The 22,932-nt window shown below is 41.3% G+C and overlaps 3 protein-coding genes across 3 annotated transcripts; all 3 read right to left on the bottom strand.

The window, feature by feature from the left end:
- Nucleotides 1–2,788: 2,788 nt before the first annotated feature.
- LOC145469077 (uncharacterized) lies at nt 2,789–3,514 on the bottom strand. The gene is made up of 2 exons (XM_081452734.1): nt 3,124–3,514; nt 2,789–2,961 (listed from the first exon to the last, which is right to left on the bottom strand). The coding sequence occupies exons 1-2, from the start codon at nt 3,475–3,477 to the stop codon at nt 2,863–2,865; spliced, it is 453 nt and encodes a 150-aa protein (XP_081308860.1). The 5' UTR covers nt 3,478–3,514; the 3' UTR covers nt 2,789–2,862.
- A 278-nt stretch (nt 3,515–3,792) lies between these two features.
- LOC145470494 (receptor-type tyrosine-protein phosphatase F-like) lies at nt 3,793–4,922 on the bottom strand. The gene is made up of 4 exons (XM_081454309.1): nt 4,907–4,922; nt 4,473–4,763; nt 4,061–4,363; nt 3,793–3,857 (listed from the first exon to the last, which is right to left on the bottom strand). The coding sequence occupies exons 1-4, from the start codon at nt 4,920–4,922 to the stop codon at nt 3,793–3,795; spliced, it is 675 nt and encodes a 224-aa protein (XP_081310435.1).
- Nucleotides 4,923–5,203: 281 nt separating this feature from the next.
- Nucleotides 5,204–22,647, bottom strand: LOC145470493 (uncharacterized). The gene is made up of 20 exons (XM_081454308.1): nt 22,284–22,647; nt 21,563–21,691; nt 20,291–20,728; nt 19,104–19,369; nt 18,487–18,607; nt 17,689–17,919; nt 16,885–17,184; nt 15,635–15,739; nt 14,224–14,871; nt 13,199–13,424; nt 12,433–12,719; nt 11,294–11,421; nt 10,516–10,583; nt 9,586–9,746; nt 8,483–8,782; nt 7,541–7,813; nt 6,918–7,217; nt 6,285–6,584; nt 5,799–6,098; nt 5,204–5,568 (listed from the first exon to the last, which is right to left on the bottom strand). The coding sequence occupies exons 1-20, from the start codon at nt 22,645–22,647 to the stop codon at nt 5,204–5,206; spliced, it is 5,310 nt and encodes a 1,769-aa protein (XP_081310434.1).
- Between the last annotated feature and the right edge of the window lie 285 nt (nt 22,648–22,932).

The raw sequence follows: 22,932 nt of genomic DNA, 5'->3' as shown, positions 1-22,932 counted from the left end.
AGTATTTTCAAGCTTTTTGGCTTTACTTACTTTCTGTTACCACCCTTCGCCGTATTTTTAATCGTTTCGTTAACTCCCACACCGCTCCTGCAGTGAGAAACACTATCAGCAAACCAGACGACAGCAGAACGCTTGTTTCAAACATTGTACTTTCGCTGTCAAACAATCCAGCTGATCTCTCCACAGCAAGAGGTATTCTAGACTCCTAAGTATGAAAGCCGATCAATAAGTATATAGAGAAGGATAAAATTCTTCAAATATTTTTTGCATCATTATCATAACTCTTTAAGCAAGCTGGACTACAAGCGATCTTTTCGGCAAATCCCTTTTCAATAAGCCATAAAATTTTTGCGAGTGACCTTGTGCTTCTGTATCATTTGTTGCGAGACGGGTCTTCGGGCGGAACGATTCATGACCATTCATGTGAAAATGTGTTCCGCCTACAAGCTCATTTTCATGCAAATGAAACATAAGACTCGTTTTGAAACAGAGGCACGAGATAACTCCCAAAACTTGAAACTATTATACACAGTGCCGTTAGTACAGGGACAAATATTGCCAAGCTGTGGCTTTCCTTGTGTCTGAATTACCTAACTACGCTTAAATAATATGAACGCAACACTATCACAATTTAATTATATTTTTTTCTCACCTCCACAAATTCAACCTGTTCCTGTATAGTCTGAAATATTCTCTCCTTGTTACTTTGCACGTATCTTCGGAAGCACTGCCTCAGTTTTCTCGCTTCACCTCCTAACACCACTCCATAAGCCGTAGAATAGTCGTAGATCTTCATGAGCCGAAGAGAAGGATTTTCAAATAAATCTTTCCTGCTTCCTAACACGTAAGTATCTATCAATGCTCCGCTCACTTCCCCGTTCACTAAGGCCGCGGAGATTTCATCATAACTTGTGTACGATCCGCCTGAAAGTAAAAGAACAAAAAAAGATTAAAAATTCTGGCCGTTTGAGCGCTGGTTGTTAAATAACGTTCAATACCTTTATTTGATTGTTCGTTTGTTCATTTTGGTTATGACAAGTTAAAAACGATCCATCTTGAAAGCTTCCAATCCTACAACCTCGTTCCCAGGGGTAAGATGAGAGACCTGGGAACGAGGTTGCCAATCCTAAAAGTCAGGAAAAGTAATAACTACTTATTAACAGAGAGTGAGATCTTCACGGGTCGCTGTTCTCCTGGAATTAAATTGTAGCTCGTCAGGCTATTAGAGTCCATTCTCAGAGTGTTCCTCGTCACTCGCCGTTTTCAGTCACTACAATTTTTAGGGGAAAAAAGCAATAACTCTTCTTTAATTACCTTTTGCTTTGTTTTTGCACGCCCCTAATCGAATAATGCCCTAGAATAAGCCAATCAGAGGGCGCGTTATAACACAGCTACAAACGCAAGCCATGTAACAATTAAATGTGAAGTACAACACCGTCCTTCAACTCAAATTTAAGAAGTTGAAAACAAGCAAATTAACGCTCTCCAGTTATTCGAAGACTTTCAAGTACTGGAAATAATTAACCTCTCAGGAATTTAAACTTACCAGGATTAAGTTGAGCGTTCCGTCTCAGTCCAAAGCGATATTCAAACGAATCCTGAATAGCAGCAATCTGTAAAGAGAAACAGTGAATTACATTGCCATAACCCTACAAATCAGGAGATAAGATTGCATTTTACACTATAGCTAATGACTAAAATATTGAACTCATGCAGTTATCAGCAAATATACAATTCCTTTGATTGTATTATATCTCGATCGTTTTGAAGTATCTTTCATCCACGTGCTCCAATTTTAACACAATGATTTAAAGAAAAATGTTATCCTTGTTTGGCCATGCGACCCTCATTTACATCAGCTTACGTTTGGGAACAGAATGTTAAATCATGTCAGCCAGTACGTTGATCTGCACCTTTTAAAAACCTTTGATTCGTTTTTATTAATCTGCATATTTTTTTTTTCTTCGGGCTAAGGGTATTGTTTGTGTTATTTATCTATTGTTTCGTTTGGCCATAGCAATCTCGTCCCTAGACCTCTCATGTCGCCCTCCAGGCTCTCTGCCTTTAGCTTTCATATTTGTAAACAGCATCGAGAAGAGCCAAACGGACAAAGTTGGCAAGAAAATCTAAGACAGTAGCCACAAAAAACGTCTAGAACCTCTGATTTCCATTTGTGACGAATGACGCAATGATTGCCTTTACAAGCAGAATTTGGACAACTGTGTTACCTTGTTACCGTACAGCTTGAAATCCACATCAAGAGACTGGGAAACGAGAGACATTGTTACTGCGGCAACAAACAAACCCTGAGTAACCAGGCCTGACAGCATCCAGACAACCGTCAATACACGAGCCATGGGAGATGTGGCGAACTTATCACCATACCTGCAGAGAGATTAACGTTACAAGAACCCATAACCTGAACAGTTCCTCTTAGTCTAGATATAAACTCTACTTGCCTCTTCACCTTCCCCTTCGGTTGATGAAACAAAATAAATCTTGTGACCTACAGTACTGTTTATAGACTGTCAGTTGTAGTAAAGAAGGCAAAAGAAGACAAAAGAAGACAAACATTTTATTGCAATTTTCTAGTAAAACTCTTTAATTCTATTGTTTTAAAGGTCACTTGAGTGGATTGGTCCTTTCAGCTTATTATTAAAGACGTCCTGTTTCCTCTTGAGTTTAAATAAATCGGCAATTTTTAGTTTCATCGAATTTCTGTTGTTTATGATGATTTCGTTGTCCGTATCATGGTCATACGAACCATAATCGATATATTACACCAATTTGCAGGATTAATATTTTAAAGAACAAATTACTTAACAGTTTTTGCAGCCCATAATTTTGCCAAAGATGGATGACTTACCCAACTGTTGTCATGGTGACAAACGCCCACCAGAATCCTTCTCCAGGCCCCCGCGTTATAGAAAGTGGAAACTGGCTTTGATTGTCCCCACACTCCTGAAAAAGACAAGTTATAGGTGACACTATACTGAACTGGTTGTTCGACCATTTCAAAGTCCCTCTCGCGCGCCATTGTAACTAAACTTACTAAGCGGGTCCTCTAAGGGTTCCTGCGAAATTCCAGAATCATATATCTGCTGTAGGACAGATGTAACTTACCAAAATCCACATAACAAATCCCGCTAGCAAGGACATCACAAACACCAGCAACACTGCCGGCCAGCAGCTTAGCAAGGAGTTACTTAGAGCATCCGACGGTGAAGTCCCCACGCCAGTGTTCACAACGTAAGCTACACCTGGTGTCTGGACCATCGGCCAGTAACCAAGATCTATACCATATTTCTCTTGTTCACTGAAACCAGGCACAGGAAAACTGAACTGGGTCTGATGTGAAATTTCCCCCCTCAGAGCTGAGTCAGTAGGTTTCTCTGAAGCTTCTCCGTTGCCATCGAGACTGAAATCGACCAGTGACTGCCCATGACTCGTGCAAGTTTGACAACACGTGAAAGCCATGTCTTGTATGATACCAGGTAGGATTCCACCGGGGTGGGGTGCGTCCGTGCTAGTTATATTGCTTACGTATGGTGCTAAGCGGCGCCAGTTTGTTTTAAGGTGTTTGTCACAACGACAAGTTTCTTTGAAATAAAACCAAAAAAGAAATATGAGTTAGAAAGTAATCGAAAATAAACAGGATCCGCTAAAAATGGTATGAGTATATAAAGAGCGTGGAAGTGTCTTTTAGGAAAACCTCGTAAAAGATCTCTCCTGAAGGTTCCGGTGGTGTTGTCATAGAGCAAGATGCGGTAAAAGTGCTCCGAAACTGAAGTATCATGCCATATCATATTTTTGTCTGCGGGAACGCTTATCTTTTGAGTGGAGAAAAACAACTGGAGCTGAAAAGTGCGAAAAGATCACATTTCTAATTCACAATAAACAAAATTTCTTTCAGCTGCGATACAGGCTATAATTAAAAGGTTAATGGCAAGTACTGGCGGAGACCGAGGAGAATTGTGTACGAAGGACTCAAATGGCATTTGTGACACAGCTTTAAGTAAGAAAGCTCTGCCCAATAAATAAAAATAAAAATTCTGCTGACCTGCATAAGTGAAGCTAGCGGGCCCGTCACCTTTGATGGTGAAAGCAGACACCCACACGCTGTAGGTACCATACATAACCAGATTTTCTAGTAAAACCTGATTGGTTACTGGACTCATCACCCGCTCCTCCTCAGAATAGCCCGTAACACTCTCTTCTCCAATCGCTGTAAGGCGATAACGGACTCGGTACCCAGCCAGAATACCATACTCATTGGAAGGCGGTAGCGACTGCCATTTGATAACGACTGAATGAGTGGTGCCCCAGTTTTCGGCTGTTAGTCCAGGCGGCCCCTCATTAGGAACTGGGTGAGAAATAAAGAAAGCCATCTTATTCAAAATGTTTCCGTTAGTAAGACTCAAGACCACATTACTAGATTATGGCTAAAAATTCTATTACGTCATCCACCTCACCTCCCATGTCGGTTGCACTCTTCAAATAATGAGCTGGTCCATTCCCTTTTATGGTGTGAGCTTGAACGTACACGTCATAGAAGGTAAACTTTGTGAGCGACGTCAACGTGACGTATAAAGCGTCACGTGAGGTGTTTATCCAACGTGAAGTAGAGTTACTGGAGTTATAAGTGATCCTGTAACCTGTTATAATACCACCACGATAACCGAGTGGTACTGGGCGCCAGCGTATTGTGATCCCGGTCATGCCCAGTGTTGTGGCGGTTATACCAGACGGAGGGAGATCTGGAACTGAAAATCACAACAGTTTCAAAACATTAGTCAGTTATATTAGTCAATAGTAGCAGTGATACAAACTGTGCGTGGAAGGCGCTTCGGTTTAATGGTTTCCAGTTTTACGCTGTGAACTCCTGATCGAGCGGTCCAGGTTCGACCCATGACCTCGGTCATTCTGTTACGTTCTTGGGCAAATCATTTGACTCTTACAACTATTACCCCTGTCCAGTCGGTATAACAGTTTACCTGCAAGCTATCAGGGCAATCTGATAAGACTCTAGGAGTAACCTACGATGAATCTAGCAGCAGCCCATCTTGCCAGGGGGATTTCACAATGTCTCTAGCTGCTTTCTGTTACAGAAATCAGGGCAGAAACCAACGGTGTGGCTGGGTGTGGCTTGAATGCAGGCAAGCAATGCGTGTTTACGTCAACAATTTTGTTATTTGCAATTACCTCACCCCAAATGCATTGTATTTCTAACGTGTAATTCTGCACAACCTAACAACTTACTTCCCTCGTCAGTGGAAACAGTAATTGTTGCACTTTTCGGTCCATCCCATCTCGTTCGCACAGTCACGTGTATGTCGTAATTTGTGAACTTGTACAGATTTATCAGCTGCACATGCGTGGTAAGGACATCCACAGTGACATTCATTAACATTGACGGCCGATGAGTGTCACGTGGAACGTAGTAGATACTGTATCCACGATGAATGCCCCGGATGTTTACGTCGTCAGGGGAAACTGGTTGCCAGGTAACATGAATAGAGGTGAAGCTTGTGTTGTGTCCAGTTACGTTACTTGGAGCAACAAGAGGGGCTGAAAAAAACCACAACGGTACGAACTTAACGTTTAATAACAAAGCTTAATGAAGCCTTTCTCGTCCACCACCTTGTAGGCCTCGCCGGCTAAAAGGCAAGATGGGCCTTGGAACCAAGAATGAGTTTGTACCGCAAAGATCTTCTTAAGAACAGGTAGTCATTTGAATGGCGATACAAACGTTAAAAAAAATAACTCTGTCGTTCACAAAACAATGTTATTCAACATACCATCTTCCTCAGTGTTTGCGAGAAGACTGGCACTGTAAGGCCCATTCCCCCTGGACGTGAAAGCGCTTACTTTCACCGAGTAGTTGGTCCATGCCTCTAGGCCCTGGAACTGGTAATATGTCTGCCTGGAATTTTGAAAAGTCACGTTTCTTAAAGATTCGCCCCAGGCATCGGACAACAAGATGTGGTAACCAAGAATTACACCGTTTTGGTTCTCTTGAAGTACTGGGTTCCAGAGAACATCTAGAACCGTGCTGTTGTCACTACGTACAGTGATGCCAGTTGGCGGGCTGTCTGGAACTAATTATAAAATAAAAAAATATAAGAAAGTACTAGATAAGGTTGAAAACATTTTTCTGATTTGTACGTGAAAGTAACAAGGATAGCTAAGATTGGGGAAGATTGAGACGGGTTACGAAGAACGAACTTGAAAAATTTAGGCGAAATTTTTCAAGATGCTCTCAAGAACCTGAGCTCAGCACTTACTATCCTCGTCAGTCCAGCACGTGATTTCTGATTGGTTCCCGTCACCTTTACTGGTAAATCCGCTGACCATTATCCTGTACTCAGAAAACTTATCCAACTCCACTATGTCAACTGACAAAGAACTGGCGTTAGCGGTCATCATGGTAACACTTCTCTTTTCTCTACCAATTCTGTGATACTCCACGTGATAACCCAAGAGCACACCATGAATGTGGTCAGCGGGTATAGGTTGCCAAATAACCCTGATAATGGTAGAGCTTACGTTGAAAGCGCTCAGGTCCGTAGGAGGGAAGCTGGGAACTATAAAATGTCGAAGAGGTGAATTATTTTTGGTCAGCAACAACGCTTAGAATTGTCTAAATTTCCCGACAAAATTGAACGGTCAATTAAATATAACAGGAGACATGATTATCAATTAAAAAAACACAAGACGATAAACCAGCTAAGCAGCTCGTTAATTTATCTTGTAGTCGATATATAAGAATTTAAGCCCATCGACTGTTACCCATTTATGCCAGAAATAAATGACAATCAAGTTATGTTTGCATCAAATAATCACGAAATTGCGAAGATTTTCTTTTTAATTTTGCATTTTTACTCTGGAAAAGAAGTATTACAAAATACCAGCCTCACCGTCTTCGTCAGTAGAAACATTCAGAGCCGTAGAGCTGGGACCCGCTGCTCTTGTAACCGCTTTTACCCAGACAGAGTAAACTGTAAATTTCTTTAAAGCGGAAATCACCACAGATAACGACGTATTTCCAACAGCGATTTCCATCGAAGGCGAATGTTTGGCAGAGACCTCGCGATAGAACACTCGATAACTTTGGAGTATCCCATTGACCAAGTGTCTTGGAGGAGGAAACCACGTGACGTTAACGGAAGTGGAACTAAGGTTGTATGCTGTGACGTTTTCAAGTGGAACGCTGGGAGCTGGGAAAGAAAAGTAAGAAGTAAGTTCGCGTAGGTGGTTGTACGTGCTCGCGCCAGTTTCTGCGTGGCCGTTTTAGACTCTCCAAACAAACAGCTCAAGCAGGCTATGGCTAAAACACTACTGAATAATAACGAAAGGACAACGGCGAAGCTGCCCAGTGTTAAGAAGACTAAGTGTTAAGCTGGGTAGGACCTGATAATCATTATCAGAGGTCAGTCAAAAATCTTGAGTTGTGACTCTGGCCGGTGTTTATTAAAATTTTTCTGTCCTACTTAGACTAAAGGAAACTGCACAGGTCCGACTGACACTGTATTTTACTCACCTCCTAGTGGCGTTGAACACAACATTTCTTCACTCCAAAGAATTTCATTATCAAACGCAAGCAAACCCAGTTTAATGCTGTAAGCTGTCATTCCACGAAGATTGACAAGATCCACCCGTGAGGCGTTTCGCTGCAATTTCACGCTCCAGGTCGGACCCCCGCTGACCATCTCATAGGCCACAGTGTAACCAGTGACAAGACTGCCTCTCACGGGGACCCACTGAATAGATATGCTTGAGAAGGTTTTGTCAACTACACTTACATCGCTAACAACTGAACAATAAAGAACACCACATTATTATTTGACTGAGACCGTTACTTCAGTGTGATTCGCCGAAAGCGGGGAAATTTATTACTATTTCAGTTTTTATTCCATACTGAAAACGTAGTCTACAGTGACAAGTTTAGTTAATTTCGTACCCAGATCTCGCTCTTTTTCCGCTTGACTGCGGAAGATCTGGGTTCGATATTAGAGTGTAGTGTCCCCACATGGTTGTAAAAGGTTTTTCCCGCCTGCTGAATCCTGATTGGTCAATTCAAATTTCCGGCGCGCCAGCCGTATGCAAGGGGAGTTTGCGGTCAAATGTTAGACATTTCTCAAGCAGGGACTGTGCATCAAGAGAAAAGCAAGTTACTTTGATTCTACATTGTGTCTGGGTACCAACAAAATATTATGAAAAACTGCCGAAGGTAAAAGATCACATCTATGAAGAGTGGAAGAAATCTTAAGCTTTAAGCAATACGTTTTACGTTGATTTCAATTGATTACAGGGAAAAAAAGAAATATGCAATAGGCCATATTTGTATTCTTAATATTGGAGTGGAACTGGCTTGCAATGGTTGCTGATGCGGGGGATACCATTCAAAAGAGACTGTTCACATTAGCCTCAGTTGTAAGCTAGTTCCAGTCCTTTACTGAGAATACGAATATGGTTTATTTACCTTCACAAGCAGTAACCACGTTAACCACCTCACTCGGTTTACCATATCCTTCCAGAGAATACGGACGAACTTTAAAGCTATAAAACTCGCAAGCTTCTCCTACAAACCAAGCTTGAGTTATATTATCATTTATTTCCATTGCCAGCAAGAAATCCTCTGTAATATCATTGCCTCTACTGTACAAAACTTGATATCCCTGAAAGGACCCAAAATTTGGATTGTCCTCGGCAAACTCCCAGCTGAGACGTAAGTTTAAACCACTATTTGCGGTGACTGTGAGGTTTAAAGATCTTCCATAAACTGCGACAAAAGAATTAAGAAAAGCAAATGTTTCATGGTCTACAGGAGTCAAAGTTACATATGAAGAAAGACCATTAAGAATCTGGACTACTGTTTTTTTGACTTTTTTAAGCTAATGTTTCAAATTTATTCAAGCAGCCGCGATGAACTAGCAACCCATCCAGAGGGGAGTAGAAATACTCCTAGTCGCTTCACGCTACAGAAACTGGAGATAATCGCTGGCCTGGTGGGCCACTTGGTTCGTATGCAGGCCAGTCAAGCAGATATTGTTGAGGTAAAAGGAAACAGTTTAAGTACTTTATAGGGATACTTTGCTAACATGTGTCTGCGTGTATAAGCCAAAATTTGTGTGAGGCGCTGTGCGCTCGTCTTCGGATCGAGCGGTCCGGGTTCGAACCCTGGCCGGGGACACTGTGTTGTGTTGTTGGGCAAGACACTTAACTCTCACAGTGCCTCTCTCCACCCAGGAGTAAAATAGGTACCGGCGAACGTAATGCTGGAGGTAACCCTGCGATGGGCTAGCGTCCCATCCAGGGGAGAGTAAAAATACTCTTAGTCACTTCATGCTACAGAAACCGGGATAAGCTCCGGCCTCATAGGCCACTTGGCTCGTATACAGACTTTGCCTTTTTTTACCTATAAGCCAAAAGTACATTAAGTTTTATATCACTTGTTGTTGAACCAAATTTTGTTATTTACTTGATTCGTTTATAAATCCATCCATGTAAAATCTACCCAATTTGTTTGAGTTCTGCATAACGCTCACACATTCTGAGTACTGTTTACTGAGATTCAAAACTTACCATTGACCGCTTCAACATTCAACAGTTGAATGGCCATGTCACCTAGGAAATTCTTTTGATTTGGAGCGACTGTTTGGTTTATATCTTCAATAAGAGGCGTAATTATTTCGTAGTAAGGAAGTTCGAAAATTACGCTGAAAAAGGCGATGACACACCCGGGCCTGAAATTTAGAAGAGATGTGATTAGCAATAATTAGACTACGTATACGCGGACGAAACGCTCAGCAGTAGGTAGAAAAACGGTTTTTGATGGAATTAAATTTTGTTATTAAATTTTCCTTAAATTGCGTAGCCTATTTTCTTCGTATGAACACCACTGCGAAAGGTATTTAAAGACAAGTTCATGTTTTAACGCGAACTTGAAAGTATCTTCATATACTGACACTCTTGTCAACAAACAATGTTGGGCAAAAATCGCGCGAATGCCTCACCGAGACTAGATAGCCAGTCAGCGTTCGAGTTCTCTTAGTTGGGGTATACATACTAGCATACTAGTTATGTAACGCTCTAGCTCTCGTGGTATACCATGGAATTTCCTGCGAATCACTTCAATCTTCTAGGTATCCACACGAGCCTTAGGCGAGTGCGTAAACCAAGAAAATACAAGTCGGCAAGTGAGATATTCCACCGTATACCACGAAAGAGCATTGAATAACTATTTGATACCATGCCATAGAAAATACAGTGAACAACACAAGCACAGCAACATATGCGTGTAGCATGATGGGAAGGTTGGATATGAATATCGTCAGATATACAACAGCTTCCCTGTATTCTGATTGGCTGTATTTTCTATGCCACGGTATAAAACTCCATTTTGTACACATTAGCAACTGGGTGTTTGTCTTGTTTTGGCGTGGTGGCTAAGCTATGAAGACGCGACATGGCTACCAAACTCGTAGGTGAGGCTTCACATTACCAAATACTTACCGAAACTTATGTGTTACTATGGTTTTGACATAACGGGCCTTTTTAGCGTCGTGGTAAACATCCCAGATCTAAGAATAACATCAAGGTGTGTTCAAGTGAATGGTTACAGCGTTTGAAGAACTAGCAGATTACGCATGGAAAAACACCATATAAATCGTTTGCAACTGACGTCACCGCTACCATGTTGGATGACCATTAACTAAAGAAATTCTTAATAGCTTTATTGTTCCTGTCATCCAACATGGCCGCCATGCAGGGTCTTTGTTATTTGAATCCCTAAGGAATGGTTGCAAACCACCTATTGGTTTAAAAAGTCCCGGCGCGGAGAACTTTGTGCAAACAAATGTGTCATGGTGTCAAAGTACTAGAAACAGCTACCGTTTGGACGAAATGCTAAAAAGCCAGCTAGGAAACAGAATTGTGTTTAAGCTTCGGCAAGAATGTTTTCTCGTTTACAAAAAGCCACTTTAAGATCGATTTAAACGTTGTGATTTATATCTTTAAATAAGCATAAGAAAGGCTAAGTTCCTCGTTGGGCCACTACGCTGTTGTCATGATATATGTTAATGTTTTTTTGTTTGAGGAATATAAGTTCCTTGAATTCTCCATTCAATGAAAAACGGCAGACTGCGAAACTGGTACTGCAAAGAGGAATCCCTTTAGAACAAACTATATGTAAATAGCTGAGTCGCAACTTCGTTTTTTTTCTTCAAAAAACCCTAAACATACCAGAAACTTTTGAAAAAATGTTGACAAGCATGTAGAATCAGAAACTCACCTCACGTTCTATTTTGTCGCGCAGATTTTGGAATGAATAATGCAGCGAATCGGTGAGATTAGGATTCCACACTTCATCCAACAGTTTAGCTTCCAAACGAATGTCAAGCCCCTGATCATCTCGTTCATCTGAAAGACAGATGATAAAAGAGAACACGTGATGTTAGCTGTACCTCATTATTACCTCGGTCTTTCCAAACATAGTTCGTCGTTCGTGTTCCGTTTTGTTAAATCGTTCCTGCCTTAACCATCTTTGTTCTGTTTTTCAGTCAGTCAGTCCGTCGGTCAGTCAGTTAGTAAGTCAACCAGTCAAGCAGGCAGTAAGTAAGTTAGTCAGTCAGTCAGCTAACAAGCAGGCCAGTCAATCACTGAGTCAGTCAGTCATTCTGCGAGTTAGTCAATCAGACAGTTAGTCCGTTAGTGAGCCGGTCCGTCAGTCAGTCGGTCAGTCCGTCAGTCATTCCGTCAGTTCGTCAGTCCGTCAGTCCGTCAGTCCGCCAGTCCGCCAGTCACTCAGTCAGGCAACCAGTCGGCAACCAGTCGGCAACCTGTCATTTAGTAAATCAGTCAGCAAGTCAGTCAGTGAGGCAGTCAGTCAGTCAGTAAGGCGGTCAGTCCGTCAGCTAACTATATAGTCAGTCAGTGAGTCAGGCAGGTAGGTCAGTTATAGTCAGTTGTAGTAAGTCTATGATAAGTGAAATAGCGACTTGGATAAAGTGAAATAAATGAAGAAGCATTCTCAAGTCGAAGTACTCGGAAAATAAATTTTCTGAGTTTCCCAACGGGAGTCGAACCCATGAACTTCCAGAAAACCGGTTGGACGCTCTAACCACTGAGCTATGGAGGGCTCATGGCGAGCAAGGTCGCACACCTAAGAACCTAGTTACAATCTTGCTCGCCATGAGTCCTCCATAGCTCAGTGGTTAGAGCGTCCAACCGGTATTCTGGAAGTTCATGGGTTCAACTCCCGTTGGAAAACTTACAAAATTTATTTTCTGAGTACTTCGACTTGAGAACGCGTTTTCATTTATTTATAGTAAGTTTGTCTGTCAGTCAAGCGGGCAGGTGGGCAGTCGGACCAAAATAAGTCAGCCATGATCAGTCAGTCATTCAGTCAGTCAATCCAGTCATAAGATATACCCGTTTCCATTTTGCAGCATCTCAACCGATCGATGCAGTACAGTTGTCTGCAGTGGGTTACACGTATTTGGATTAAAAAGTAGTAATCATCACACTTTAGAAGGCCTGGCTTATCGAAGGAAGGTACATAGTAGTAATAGCAGGTTCCATAGGAAGACGAGTGACTGGTAGGCTTGCAACACTCCACATTTTTCAAGATGCTGAAGAAGGCTGGAGAGTCAGCAGTGCGGTAGATACCACGAATGAATTTCCCATCGTAGCATTGCAAATAGCCATGCTTGCCATTCCTTTAAAAAGTACAAGAAAATGAACGTCAAATGAACAAATTGAAGCTTGAACGAAAAGACGAAGTAACAGAAAACACGAACGAATGGATGAAAGAGCTAATGAACGAAGGACACAAGTCTTAAAAGAGCGGAAGAATATGCAATTGAACGAATGAACGAATGCCATGAATGAATGGACGAACGAACGAAGGAATGAACGAATGAATGAATGATTGAATGGGATTGATCAAATGAATGAATGAATGAATGAATGAATGAATGAATGAATGAATGAATGGAATGAGTGTGGATGTCTAGTCTCACAATGGCCTTACGACTCGGTAAACTATGTGTAAGAAGTATTTCTATCACTACTGACGGGTCTTGAAGTTTATTCATTCTACATCTTTAACATTGGCCTTCTCAGAAAGTGAATACTTCAAGATGTATTATTAAACAACCCTTTCCACTTTTCGGCTCGACAAAAGTACATTCTTTACCAGTTTTCAGTATATCTGTTTTTCTTGCATTTCAAACCCGTGTGTTTGTGCTGCGACGGCGGTGCACAACACCAAGCCCCTTCTAATCGATCAACAAAATCTTCCAAGCCACCGTTCTCTCCTCTTCGTAACCCGTTCAAAAGCGAGTTGTCCCCAGAGCATCGTGACCATCCCTCCGTTTTGAGGCTTTTCGTCCAGTCTGATATGTTGCAAGTCCAAGAAGGAGCTACAGAGAAAAGAAAGTTTTTTTTTACATTTACGCTCGTAAAATTGGGATACATCCAAGCAAATAATACTACTCTCCGATATAAATTCACAAAAACGGAAGGCAAAATGAAAGAATTGAATATAATAGGCTCAAAATTGTCACGTTCACACCACACCTAAAACTCGGCTGCTAACTTTCACATCAATGTGGAAAGGAAAACGCTCTGGAGAGATGGGGACAAACGGATGACGGATGATAACTTCGCTGCTAACTTTCAAAAGATTATATTCCAAGTTTGACATTAACTTTTGTGAGAAAAAAAGTCTGGAGTTCGGGAGTTCAGTTCAAGCAATTCTAATAGCAAAACGACATCAAATACGACCTTTTGGATTTTTGAATTCGAACAATGGAGATAAATCACCCAAAAGAATGCTTGACAGTGGAAGAAGTAGACATTGAGGTCTTAAAGAGGACTATCGCGAGCATGGATTTTAAATGTCAAAACCTAATAGACTTATTTTCTTTGATGAAAATCTAAATATAACGGTCTCTGTTCTAAATCGCGATGGTGTCTCTAAAACGGCGACGAATCAATTTCTCAAGTTTGCAGTCCTTGGATTCAATAAGACAAGAGAGATGCACGAGGCCAAAATTATCTCGATCGGAATGTTTTGTTCCATATTTCAAAAGCGTTATTCGGCATTTTCAACAGTATTTATTTTTACTTATTTTACACGACCTAAGAGGCCATGCAATAAACACGTTTTAAAAATCCACGCACGACTATTTTTTTAATTGTATATAAGGGTTGTATTACCTCTTATACATGTGAACATTTCGCTGATCTCGTTGGGTGTAAGGGCTCTGTTCCAAATCTGTAAATCGTTAAATACTGCATCACCTTTGAGAGTTACAACTGGCTCAAGCTGAAGTGCTCCTTCGTCTGGTTCATTTGTACAAAATCCCCCGTCAAGATATTCGTCTACCTTCATACCATTTCTGAAAACATTGACGTCGGTTGTGTTCCACACGAAGACAAACTGAGACCACAAATTTCTTGGAACGGAAAAGATACGAACACATTTTCTTGATAAGGCCAAAATCTGAACAGCGAGGTGCTCTTCTGTTTGCCCAAACTTCTGAAATAATTTGAATGTGAACCGACCATTGATGTTGTCTCCTATGCTGAGAATTACTTGTCTTTGGGTGACCTCGTTGAAATAGAGCGTCTTACGCTTTAACCACAGGGAAACCGTAAAACCGCTACTACAGGACATAGGCTCAGTGAAGCAAATGCCGTTGACTTCACCAAGTTCAATAACTGCTGCATCCCCGCTGGTGTAAACAGCTCCCAGCCTGGCCCCCTGTGTAGTTCCTACAGCTCCGACAAAAGTTCCCCACATGTCCCCTCTTAGGTTGACCATGTTAAGATGATTGTCCAGTGGCCAATATGAAGAAGAGTTACCTACAGCTGTCTCGCGGCAAAAAAATAGAACAACAAGAAATCTTGATCAAATCCCACGAATCTCTTTTGCTAGAGACAGGAATAAAATCAAATTTAAGAATCAAAACGATTCTTAACGTCCTGCATGTGATAATTTTGTCAAATGCGAGACGTGAAACGTTACGCAGTAATTTGTTGTATTTTTCACGTTCTTGCGATGTCACTACTCGTGAAAACGTCCAGATTTTGGTGTACTGATTTTCAGAGACCTTACCGTAAAGCAGCCGGCGACAAAACCAGAAGCTGTCACGATCTTTACTGATGCGTGACAACGTTTAACCAATTATTGTGTAGTCTTTTGGCGAAAAAATCTAATCAAAATCATCTTGTGGCAGATAGTGCACTCTACATGACAGATCTAAATTAGAACTCTCCTTATGAAGTTTGGAGAAGCTGGTCAGACAATGACACTACTTCAGCTTGACAAGTGCTCAGTTTTCTATTTCCTCGTACTGTACGTAAATGGCTGAGTAACCGGAAGGGAGAGGGCTATGATATTCCTACATATGGGCCATATAGGTATGTGCTGCGGCATAGGGTGAGTGATTAAGATTCTCCATCCTTAAATAGGGTATCAATTTTCATTTGCTTCCTCCTTAAGCGGGGCCAGGGTTTAAGGCCCTTTGCCGCTCATTCCTGTCCTAAATTCACGGGAGTACCTCCCCCGGACGTAGGAGGCTTTAGATTGATTCCAGTAATGGATGATAAGGTAGTTTCAACTTACCGTTGTCACAAAAGCGAGCATCCTGGAAAGCGGAGTCCCATGAACACCAAACACGGACCTCGTCACAGTATTGGTACAAAGGACACTGACGGCCACACAGCAAGTCTGATAAAGACAAGGGAAAATAATTATGGCATTGATGGGACATGTTGAATTCTACTCAGACGTCTTGAAAAATGTAACTTAAATTGATCAAGATCATCGCTCCTAATCTGTCTCAATCTTCTCTTTTCTTAGCCATCCTTGTTATTTAGGTGATGTTTACATGCTTATGTTAATTATGTTGGCAAAGGAGACATGTCACGGATGGCACATACCAAACTTTCCAGGTTTATCGTTCGTTCGTAATTCTTCTTAAAGCTTATGCAATGCTGACCATCCTTGTTACTTATATATGGCGATGATTTGACATAATTATGTTAATTGTGTTGGCAAAGGAGCGATGTCACGGATGGTGTATTGTAAACTTTTTAGGTTTCTCGTTCGCAATCCGTCTCAGTCTTTCCCAGTGTTAACCATCTTTGTTACTTACACAGCCTTTTAAGGGATGTTGACATAATTATGTTAATTATGTTGGCAAAGGAGCGATGTCACGGGTGGCGCATCCCAAACTTTCCAGGTTTATCGTTCGAAATCCGTCTTTATTAAGTCTTCTCCAATCTTAACCACCCTTGTTTCTGTTTGTTTTTTTTTAATTTGGCTTTTCTACCTTTCTATCCAAATCCTCCAACTCAAACATGACATGAAACATCTCGTCTTCACCCGCTCATTTCCACCCTCACCCACCCCCACGGGAGACGTCTGACACAAAAATTCCATACTGATGACGTAGCTTTACAGAAATCCATGTAGCGTCTCTGAATGGTTGTTACTTTTAAAGGAGCCGCGTCACAGTTCGCACATCTTGAAAAGTTAGTCGTTTGTAAACCGCGTCAATTTTCTCCATCCTTAATCATCCTTGTTCTTTTATGGTTTATTATTATCTGTTTGGTGTTTTTCTATCTTAGTAAATTACTATTTTCAGATTTCCTTTAATTAAAGGCAATATTTTGCGTGGCCAAAATAACTCAAAATACCGACACTGAGCGACTGACACGGATCTCCCCTGTTGTTGCTGCAGACCAACCCAGGAAAATGTCATTATCTCCAATTTGGTGGAGATCAACCTCTAACGATTAAGAAGTCTATATCAAGAAAATGGCAGTTAATATTTCCTTGCAAAAAAGAAGCTCTAATTATTTTCCACTCACCTCCAGTGGTCAAAACTTCAATGGCGTGCAAAGAAACGTTATTTTCTCTCAGTAAATAACTCTCACTTGTCGGAGGTGACGCGTCAATGTACATAACTAATTCCCTTGTGTTAGCCTGTCTCATGTCAGACGACAATACCAGCTCATCATACCCAAATATCGGCCCTCGTTCTTTGCTCCATCGAATCCCTTTAAAAACTTGGTCCAACCCCAGAACTATTTCCTCAGGTTTTTGGCCCTTCTTCTTCTCGAAACGAAAGAGGAATGATTTGGTACTGACTCTGAAGCCTGCTGGCCAAACTGAAACAAGAAGAAAGTGTTGTCACTCCTTCAAGTGACTTACACGTCTCGAAATAAGGTTAATTAATGTAAGACTTATCGTCAAACTAAAATAGCGAACGTCCCTATACAAGAAAAAAAACCGTCAAAACGCCCTCCCGACTTGTAACGAGTGTTTCGAAATAACGTCCGCCCGTGGAAAGCTTTCCCAATAGTTCCGTAAGCGTGCACTGTATGCTTACCTAAGACTGTCAAAATATTTGGAAAACGGCTTACTAACATTGGCTTGAGTGCAGCTGAATTCGACTTGGAATGAGAGGAAGCCGGGATGCGTCACTCGAGAGTAAAGGGTTGTAAAGTCTACGGGTTGCTGGAAGCGGGATTCCCAATGTGGCGAGTGAGAAGATTTTGGTAGAAGTTTGCAGTAAACAAAGCACAAAGAAGCAGGACATACTAAGTATTATATCGGTTGGGAATGCCTATATCCTCAACACGATGGACGCATGCGTATTTGCTAAGACATACTTCCCCAGCTATGATCTGCAAATCCTCCAAATATGGTATTGTTAAAGCGAGCAATTGTCAGCGTGGCACCCTTTCCATCGCAATTCGCGTGGAAGACACCTCTGTCCCAACCGTCCCTTGCACTGCTGTAACAGGGCTTCCAGAGTTTGCCTTGGAAATCAACTGAAGTTAGCCAGCTCTCCAGGCGCTCTTTGTATGCTGAGATGTGCCCGATGATATCGGATCTAAAATCTAGGAACAAAAGGGAGTTAATTCCGCTTAATGATATTCCACTGCAAGCTAATTCCAGTCCAATACCAAGAATACGAATATAGCCTATTGACTACCGTCAAATAACTACTTTTTTAATGATATAAATTTTCTATTGCACTGAATAGTGAGAATTATGCAAACTAATCTGGGACGTCCAAAATCCGTTAAATTAATAGTAAAAGTATTGGTTTCTTGTCCGTTGGTCCGTTCTACAAAATTAACCCATCACTGTTTGGTTTCCTGTATCGATTTATCCTTTACAATATGAGCATGAATTTCCCTTTCCCCTTTAGTCCCAGGGGAGCAGGGATGGCGCAGTGGTGAGAGCGCTCGCCTGACCCGGTGTCATATGTGCCGATTGAATTTGTTCTTGATTCTTGCCTTGCTCTGAGGGTTTTTCTCCGGATTCTCCGGATTCTCCGGTTTTTCTCCCTCCACAAAAACCAACATGTCCAAATTCTAATTTGATCAGGATAGAGGACCTGCATGAAAACCAGATAAGGCTGATGTGGTTTCTTCTCTAAATATTGTAATTTTTTTGTTTACCTGCTGTATACGTCGAACGAGCAAAATCCGGATTGTAGGAACAATTTTGGTTTCTTGTAAATGTCACCTCATCGATGGCTATATCACCTTTTTCTCCATTCACGATTCCCTCAAAAATAATCTGATAGAAAAAGTAAATAAAGACATTAAAGGACTTTGTCATGGAACTGAAAAGAAACTAATGGAAAACTGTGCTGTGTCCATAAAGTGTAGGCAATAAAATACAAAATACGTTATATTTGAGCTTTTCTTTTTTGAGGCCATCTTTAGAATCTTGGCAAATCATTTGCTCCTAACAAAGAGCGGTTTTCAATTGCCTGTCTTGAAACCAAAACCAAAGTAATCACTCCAGCCAATCACAAAGGAAACAGAGAATACAGTGAACCAATCAAAACTCGTAGTAATTACACGTAGTTGACGCGAAGCGCGGGAAAACGCGTGCAAACACGTCACGATTGATTTTGGTTTTACTTCTGATTGGCTGAAAAATTGGCGCGAGTTTTTTAAGCCAATCATGCAGTAAGTAGTAAGTGCAAAGCCAATTACTCTTCGACACTCGAATAAAAACCGCTCTAATGATGACATCCTCGACTTCAGATTTTCACACCATTACGAACCTTAAAGGCGTCATTGGTATGAATGCGAATTTCTTCGCGTTGCCACTCGGTTGATTGTTCTCTAAACAACCTCCACAGAAGAATTTTAGAACTTGACTTGTAATTCTTGAGGTACACACTCAATTTGCCAATGTATGCTCCTTCCATGTGGTAATAGAAAGTCAAACAGTTGAATCTTGGTAAAATATGTTGCGTTATCAATCGAGCTATGTCGCCTTTAACGCGAGGAGAAGAAGCTTCTATGTAATAAAATCCAGTGCTCTGTTCTGTGGAAAATGCAAATGGGAGTCCATTAGTCACGACTCAGGAGGGTCACAATTTATTTTACTCCCGCCTATTTTACTCCCGTCCTCTCGCGGAGTTAGCCATATAAAACTTGATACTGACTCCGACAAAAAATGCTTTAAACCGCGAACCCTTGCAACATTTCTGTAATTAAATGCAATTTTGTGCTGCCGCCCTGCAAATCAGGACCCAGATCAAACGGATCGAACAATCTTTCACAGTCATCTTTCCAAATTCTAACGGTAGAAAAGAATGGCAGTTTGAAATAATCGATTGAGTAACATTTCGGACTTCTTTGTGGAGGAAAAAGGTAACATTACGTTTTTTTAGTGCCTTAGAAACATTCCCTCTAAGACTCTTATATTTTCAATGATTTTTACCAAAATTGCTACTAATCTCGCAATCTGATTGGCTAATTTGCCGTTGTCGATAAGAGTGCTCGCGTCAATGTGTCACGCTCTTGGTCACGCTCTGAAAAAACATTTTCTTTGACGTTGATATTGTGGTAAAAAACATATCGAATGCATGTGGTTTAGCGTTGACTGTACTCTTATCGACAACGATATGCGTCATCCCAGCGGTCAAAATTTGTTGTGGACTCACTCGGCTGCGCCTGTCCACAACATCTTGACCACTGTGATGACGCATATCGTTGTCGATAAGAGTACAGACAACGCTAAACCACATTTGATTTGTTAACTGCAAAAATATAGAACAAGGCGGGCGAAGAAAACTACGAGAGTCGATCAGCATTTCTTATGGGCTTGTCCTCAGCCCTCATTTTTCTCCTTTGCGCTCCCCCGGTTTGCGCGCCTCAGTCATATTAAGTTTTGGATTACTCCCGCAGTCAGTGTGGCGTGTGTTTGTTGTCTTAACGTTTCTCAATTAAGCTTATTCCTTACCAAGCATAACGTCCACCTCATACAGGAACATTGAAAACTGACAGTTCGCTATGCTGCAGATGTTAGCCACAATCATCTCCACCCGAACATATCTCCCTAGCAACGGTACATCGCAATATGTCACCACATGGTTAACCAGGGATTCATATACGACATCTTCGTCTATACTCGCGCATTCATCAGTGTCTCCTGTCTCGTTCGCAACCGTAATTATAACAATCCCAGGATCACCTCCATAGCTAGTCACATTGAGCGCAAGTCTTACACCAGTCACCAGGCCATTACGGCCAAGGTCTACCTTCCACCATGGGTTACTGTCTGGGCCCAGTTCACTCCGCGTATTGAGATCTCCATCCACAGCCAGCGAGGACGAGTTAGCATTACTGGGATGTTGTTGTGTTTTGCCTTTAAAAGCGGCGTTACTGAATGATCGGTGGACTGAATAACACGAAGAAATAGCAATTGATAATTACTCCTTATTTATAGATCAGGCAAATGCCAAGATTTTCAGATTGATTAAACCTTGCTAGCAGTTTAGTTAAAAGATGTTTTACAAATTAACAACGCCTTACAGTCACCTCGTTAATATGGTCACTTCGTTGTTACGGCCAGTCTTTTTTGCCCCAGCGAAACGCCCATACATTTTCGTATATAAAAAAAAACCGTTAATGCGGCCACCGTTTGTTTCCTCGTGGCATTCAAATAATCATAGATTACAGTAATTCAGAGCACTGTGTTCAGAAAAACGTGGAAACTGCCCATGCCTAAGTTAGAAAGCAAAGGAAAATTTACATTTACAGACATTGCGAGCAATCCTGCAGTTTCTTCAGTATCATAACTAAGGTAGTAATTAAGTCATACAGCCTGCATGTACGTTGATCTGCATGGTAAACCGCTTTAAAGCATGTGCACGGTGCTTAAGAATGCAAATTAGTATTGGTTTGCAAGTTTCCCAGAAAACCAATGTGTCGTATCGTCCATGATGTATACTTTTTCTTGACAACGTGTTTTCAATTAGGTATATATGGCTTATCGACCAAGTGTGAAGTCAATATGGCTGGATATTGCCTAAGTTCCCTTTCTGCGTATTTAGGGACCGAGATACAGTTCTAAGATTTACGCTACTGGTACGACTTTGACAAAAACTTCAATATAAATGCCACGCTACAAACAAAGTGCTGGCAAAATCGATAGGGACACAGCAACAGGATTTTTAACATAGTGCATTAAAATACTAAAGAGATATTGCCTGCCTTGCATTGAGAAACTCACCTTCGTTATCGAAGTTTGCATCAGTACATGGACCGGTGTCCTCTGTATTAGTACAGCTTTTTCCGAATGACCAATCAAAATCATCGTAAGAACTTTGCTTCAGGCACCAGTCCGTCATGCGACAAGCAACTGTAAAACAAATAACATTTGCTACATGTGGAGACATGAAGCGGAGACGTGTCTCAGCGACACTTTTCCTTGTGTGACATGCCCACTTTTGAGAAAAAGTTCTGTTTCGGGGGACAAAAATTTGTCCCCGCAAAATGGTGCATGAAATTCAACTGGTTTGAGTTCGTGTATCATGAAGCAGGGACAAAATGATCTCAATCTCAATGCCGCAACGTTTGCACGGCTCTTGCAAACTATTTCCGCTACAACTTGTACAGAAATGAACCAATGTCCGCCTCGTGTGTGCCAGCTTGCGAACTCCCCTACAACATGTGTCTTATGCGTACACACGAAAGGGCTTGTCCACACCCAACAACACCGGTTCACGCAGTGGACAGCAAACAGATGAAAAACATTCTCCCTTCTTCCAAAAATTGAATAAAAATACTTGCCAAAAATAAACCCAGTATTTTGAAATGCCTCGATTATTACCTTATAAAAAAAAACACCACACCAGCAAAACCGAAAACAAAGCAAACAGCAGAAGAGCCAAACAAGAACTTGTCTATATTTTTAAGACATTTAAAAACTGACAACTTCACCCAGTACCTACCAGTATCCACTTGCTCCCTTATCTGTGCTTGAGAGACTATACGTGGCCACACAGTCAAGTCATGCAGTTGAAAGTTATCCGCAGATTTCACCTCACTGGATAAAAATCTGTTTCCAATTATAAACAAACCATCCGTCGGATTTGTTGCCGAGGTAACAATCTTCCTAGCTCTTCCAGTCTCGGCTACTAAGACGCCATTTTGATAGAACTTTAGGCCCCAGGCCTTGCTCCACGTGAATGTAACGTAAAGCCATGTTCTTGGAATCGTGAGGATGTTCAGTTTGTAGACCTCATCTCCTGAAGTGACCGCCAGCTGATGATAGCTTGTGAATAATTCGTTGACTTGTTTATACTCGAACTCCATTTTGTCTTCAATGTTGGTATTTCTGCTTCGCCACGAAACTATAGTACTAGGATACTTCTGCTGGGGCGCTTTTTCTGCTATAGACCACGTTGGATATATCAAAATTCTAACATGGCTCAACAAAATGCAACAAAACACAACGAAATGCAACAAAATAAAAAAAAATGTAAATTTTATAAAAGTTGGAAATATAGGCTGGGCCATTGTCCTTGTTCGTTCTGGGCATGTTCATGGTGTTTTTTGGAATAACCATTGTCCTTATAATGCTTTTTAAAACACCCAGAA

This window comes from Orbicella franksi, chromosome 15 (assembly GCF_964199315.1).
Source record: "Orbicella franksi chromosome 15, jaOrbFran1.1, whole genome shotgun sequence".
NCBI classification, from domain to species: domain Eukaryota; kingdom Metazoa; phylum Cnidaria; class Anthozoa; order Scleractinia; family Merulinidae; genus Orbicella; species Orbicella franksi.
Note: the sequence above shows the minus strand (reverse complement) of the source record. Positions and strands in the feature narration are given on the sequence as shown.